This window comes from Anser anser (genome assembly GCF_964211835.1).
Source record: "Anser anser genome assembly, chromosome: 3".
NCBI classification, from domain to species: domain Eukaryota; kingdom Metazoa; phylum Chordata; class Aves; order Anseriformes; family Anatidae; genus Anser; species Anser anser.
The window spans coordinates 90,596,061-90,601,827 of NC_139722.1; the positions used below are offsets into that span (position 1 = coordinate 90,596,061).

The window sequence follows — 5,767 nt, forward strand, 5'->3', positions numbered from 1 at the left end:
AACATAGCAGACTTTAGAGAAAGACAGGATTTATGAGGTAGACACCAGTATGTTCAGCATTTCCTGTTGACTAGTTCTAGACAGCTGCACAGAGAGTATCACATAGCGCTGATGCACTCTGCTTAGGTGATCCCCTTTAAAAATGCTTAACTGTCATAGTGGATAGGAAAGCTCCATGCCTGAAATAGGGACCTGGGGCAGCTGAAAGAATGATCAACTCCAGAATTTGGCTCCAGACTAAGTAAAGGTCTTAGGTATCTAAACTAAGATGGAAGAGCCAGATGCAGTCCATTGGAGCAGTACTCAGATTTTATTGAATCTTATGTTCAGAAAAATGTTTTTAAAAAGCTTAGAAAATAGTTTTTAGAATTAGTTTAGAAACAGAATTGCCACACACTGTGCATGCAGTAAAATAATACATAAAATATAATTACTTACCAGCAACAAAATCTCCAAATCCTATGGTGGTGATAGTGATGAATGAGAAATAGAGGCCTTCAATGTAGTCCCATCCTTCAGTCACCATAAAGACAAAAGGAGGAATAACTAGATGGACCAAGACACCCCAAACAATGAAAATAGCTGTGCATGTAATTTGTGCCTTCCTCTGCAAAGAAAGAAGAAAAAAGTCAGGGAAAAAAAAGTAATTAACTTTTCCTTCCATGGCATAGAGCATCATTTGACAGTATCAGTCATTTCAGAGTTTTGTACTAACAGTTTATCAGCTGTAACTGAAGGTTACTGATTGAAGTGAACACAACTATTTTCTACAACAGTTCATTTGTGCATAGAGGGTCAGGACTGTTTATGTTGCTTCTCTCCTATTTATGCTTCCTACCTTTTGGCACTCATCTAACCTCTGCACAAACCCTGCTTCACAAAGCTGCATACACACGTTTCACCATCATTTTCTGTACCTTCTTGGGTGTTGAACCAAGGCAGTTGTTGCTGTTTCTGAAACTAGGGCCCAAACTAGTCCCACCCTCCTCCATACACTCAGTCCCTGCATTCTCTCCCACCTCTGTGCAGTTAGAACTGAGACAAAACTTGTCCAACACAAAAAAACACCAAGTAAAGTGCTTATGTTAGCACAGAAGCAGGTAGGAACAAAGCAGGACAGCTTATTTCCATGCCAGAGGAGCTTGTAGGGAACGTTTGTGAAACTAGAGCCTCACCTATATTGATCCTATAGGTTTCTCATGTATGGAGATAATATGTCTTCAAAGAAATTACAATATTTATTACCAAATGCTTCTGCAAGACCTCATTTTCTTAAAACTTCTAGCGGAATTGACATACCCAATCCACCTCCCAGTTATTTCATGCAACAACCATTTGGGAAATTCTTATTTGTACAAGTGTTTGTTTATTACCACAATTAGCAGATGAATTAAGCTTATACTTTATGCATCAAAAATACACAGCAGGAGAATAAACAAGCAGAGGACCTTACCAGGCTTACTCCTCTTTTTGTCAGAAACTGGCCTAGCCTCTTTGCACGTCCTCCAAAGAACTTCCCCAGAGCACTGATCCACGTCAAGCAGAGAGGAACTCCAAAGAGCCCATAAAATATGCAAAAGAGACGCCCAGAGGGTGTCTTTGGTGAAACATTTCCGTAACCTAAAAGAGATAAGCATATGCACAGTCTGTCTTTGTTGTATAGAATTCAAGGCAATTCTACCTATACATAAAACAACATTGCATGGCCTTCTGCTGTATCAGATGCTCCTTACTTAGCTGTCTATGAGAACATTAGCCTACTCCAGCTGATCTTCTGAATCTGGATGCCTTCCAGTGCTACTTCAGAAAATGTGTATTCCATTACTGTAGGCTGAGAGGAGTACTACATTTTAAGTGTTCCCTGGATAGTGTGCATCTTTTTCCTTGACAAGATGAGATAAATATGAAATAAAAACTCATCTCAAAACCTCTAATAAGATTCCCCAGCCTTGAACAGTAATGTTAAAAGCTCAAGTTTGAATCAATTTTATGAAATAAAACCTCAAAATTCACCCTGAATTTAGCTTTCCCATGAAAGATCCATTAATGCATATTTACTTTGTGACCTGTTACCTTCCCAGGGTAAGGGTTTGAGAGTTAAATGGAAGGTGAGCTGTGACGCTGCAAGGCATTTTCAATTGAATTTCATCCTTTGCTGATCACAGAACCCAAAAGGACATTACAAACTCAAAATCAGAATCCTTCCTGAACTTGTGCCAGATTTTTTTATTTAGGTTCCTGACTTCGTGTCATAAACTAGATTATAAGATGGGTATTGTGAGTTTCAAATAATGAAAAACACAGTACTGCATATGACCTAACAGCAAGGCTTCCATTTACATGTACCTCCAGCCTTCTCTGGTTATTTTGCATTTCTGTTTATGTTGTAGGTGTAGCCAGGGTGTACCAATACCTTGTAGCAAAGATTACTCCCTAAAAGATGGCAATGTACCCTCTGTATGTCAATGCAAAGGGTTTTATAAGCACAAATCAGTAATAAGATTTAGAAGACAACACTACTTGTTCCTTGTCTTCTTCAACAGTTTAAAAATAGTCTAGATTGTTCTGTAAGCCAAGAACACTGATAATTCAGTAGCTGAAGAGGATGAATGTGAGCAACAGGACAGTTATACAAAAACCTTATATGCATGTGCTTTAAATATTAGTTTAATGAAATGTCTGGTAATGCATTTGGTTAGGGACTTTATGATTTGTTAATTTAAGTGCATGAATGAATGAATAGAACTGGAATGACCCCAGTTATCCCCATCAGCACCTTGACTCGGTTACTTACGAGAACAACACACTCTTACATACACCCATGAGTAAAGTGCCCCAAAACACTTTTCCTCTACAAACCTGTGTATTCTACACAACTCCAGCCATAGCAAGTTTATTCAGTGACTAGCCTGACACAGAAATGGAAAAGTACAAGCACAGTGGCTCATAAGGAAAACTACAGTTAGGACAGTTGATGTAGCAAATGCTTACCGATTGTAGTGATTACAGTAGCAGCAAAGATCACAGCATTAGGCCAGTTCCAGTTGTTGAAAGTGTTGTTCCCAGTGATGGCAACCCCCTGACCAGCAGCATTTGACACAACCTGTAGGAAACAGTTTACAGTCATTCTTGGGAAATCCTGGAAGCCTGAAACAAAAATGTGTCTGTCCCTCTGGGATTTTCTCCCTTTGTTTACACTTGCAAAATGACCACATAAGTTTTTTGTGTGTGTGGGGGGGGGGTTTGTTTGTTTTGTTTTTGCTTTTTTTTTTTTTTTCAAAGGCCAGCCTAGTAAATTAACAATTCTATGAAATATGAAAAATTTGCTTCAGCTAGTAAGAAGTAGTGCAGATGCTCTGACATTTAAATAGGGGCTTTAATCAGATAAGCTCTTACTTGATTTACCAGTTTAACCCAAATGGATCTCTTCCAGATGCACAACACACTCCTCCAGGCTGAACTAGCATTTAACCTTCAGTGTAGTTCCTGAATTTGGTTTAATGTTTGGGACATCATCAGAACTACTACCCATTTCAAAACACTGGTACACGTCCCAGCTTGACTCAGGTATGAACAAGACGTCACAGAATCCCTGGCAAAGAGTGTGTGATTCATGTTAATTCACCTGCTGTACCTGGCAAAGTCAGACCATCTACAAGCCAACGTAACACTGTATTTTCAGTGAAGAAAGACAAATCAACACTTTTCCAAAAAAATTAATGTAACAAGACTAATTGATTTTGAATTTGGTCCCCTTTTCATTCCCCATCTTCCCCCATAGGAAGGGACTCTGAACACAGCCTCCCCTCGCTTTCCAAGACTAGACTGTAGAAAACACACTAATAAAAGAACCTGATGACTTAACACACAAAGTCAAAGCTTCAGATCAACACTGGACATCTTGCTGATTTGGACGTGTATTTCTAGCTCCCTGAAGTGAAAGAGAAGTACAGTTTACCACATTCTCTCCTGAAAGTCCCTAGTTATATAAATCTTTCCTCTGTCACATAATGCTGCTATTAAAGCCTTATTAGCTTGCTCTGCTTTTTTCCCAACTGTAAACCAAGGTGGTCTAACCAAAACTCTAAGGCTACATCCACATACAGAGGTGAAGGTGCCACCAAAAGATGATTCAGAATATTATCTTACTTTCCATATCTCTCCCTTGATAAGTTTGAACACAAAAACTAGCTTGAGCTAAATATCTAAAATTAGGGGTTATATTCATATATATATATATATATATATATATATGAATATAATATATGAATAATATATATATATTAATGAATATATATGAATATATATTAATTAATTATATATATATTATATATATATATATATATAATGCTCATTCTTTTAACATGACAGGTGAGGTTTACCTTAAACTGGTAATAACTTACATAGGGGCCTACAACCAACCCTTCCTTCCTTCATTTGCCCCTTCCTTCCTTCCTACTTGATTAAGATCTGATCTTGGACCTAGCAAAGACTCAACACAAAGTTCAATCACTGTTAAAAACGTACACAAGTTAACACAAGTTTTAATTATTCTTGAGACTTACATATCACCACCCTTCTTCTGTAATAAAAATGCCCTCAAAGTGAATATATTGAGCATATACGAGATGCAAACAATTTAATTAAAAATGCACTTTCAACACACAAGCTATTATGGAAGATAAAAGGAGAAGCACTGAAAGTGAATGAAGGTACAGAACTAGACCTTTCTGCTGGGAAACTGAAGGTGTGCGCAAAGCTGCATGCGGTCTTTCCATAGCCTCCAGGCTCTCACCAGAAAAGGATGCAGAGAGAGTTCTCACCAAGGCAGTCATTTGTCAAAAGAAAATAGCACTTAAGAAATAGCCCTAAAATGGGCAGTTTGACAGCAGGCAAGTAAGCCACCCCCTTCCAAAAAAATATTTGAGGCAGCTATAACAGATCACAAAGTTCAGCTGAACAGAGACCAAAGTAACTTCATTGCTGCCACGCTCTGTAGATGAATCTCCTGAAAGTCCCAAAAGACATCCAAAGCACCCAACAGACACAATCTGTGATCTATCATCCCTGAAAAGATGCCTTGACTTCTTCCACTGTCCAGCAAAACTGCACGAAATGGTAATATCAAACACCAGTTCTCCAGTTATTTTCTGCTGTAAACTCACTTGGATTTTTATTTTTTCTCACAAAGCAACTGATCTCATACGAGACGCACTGAAGTATGTTTCCATTGTCACTGGGCCATTATCTCATTGCATTACTCCACCTTCAGTTCATGAGCACAGTTCCCCACTAAGTATGTACAGTTACTTCAAGGTCTGCCAGTGTTTGAGGTCTGGAGGTGGGAAGGGGGCCCAGATCCGAGGGGAAGAAGCTGCTGGGATGGGTAGCACAGGGCTCCCCTTCACACCCAGTCATCTGGCATTTTGGACAAGATAGCAGCTCTCTGAGCCATATAAACACTTAACATTGGGAATCACAGCTACTCTCCAGCCAAAGCTGCCACCTCCTTCTTGTCCCTGTTAGCACAACTATCTGCTATTAGCATATGATTGTCTGCAATCTTCAGTCTAGCCTTTTCAAGTTACTTTTACTCCCAGCTGCAGGAACAGAGATGGTCACAAAAAGAGCTTTAATAGCTTTGGTGCAGCAGGGAAAAAGTAGCTGCTTTCCAACAAGCAAAACTTTTGCCCATACTGAAATGATTAAATATTTTGGCTTCAACAAATAATACAAGTGGACACTGTACAACTGAACAGCAAATATG

At 38.9% G+C, this 5,767-nt stretch overlaps 1 protein-coding gene across 1 annotated transcript in view; it reads right to left on the reverse strand.

The window, feature by feature from the left end:
- KCNK5 (potassium two pore domain channel subfamily K member 5) overlaps positions 1 to 5,767 on the reverse strand; it is a 39,493-nt gene that overhangs the window by 5,425 nt on the left and 28,301 nt on the right. Inside the window, exons 2-4 of the mRNA XM_083828798.1 lie at positions 2,992 to 3,103; positions 1,454 to 1,620; positions 439 to 607 (exon numbers count right to left, since the gene is read on the reverse strand). Coding sequence (XP_083684924.1) covers positions 439 to 607; positions 1,454 to 1,620; positions 2,992 to 3,103 — 448 coding nt within the window. The remainder of the gene's footprint in view (positions 1 to 438; positions 608 to 1,453; positions 1,621 to 2,991; positions 3,104 to 5,767) is intronic.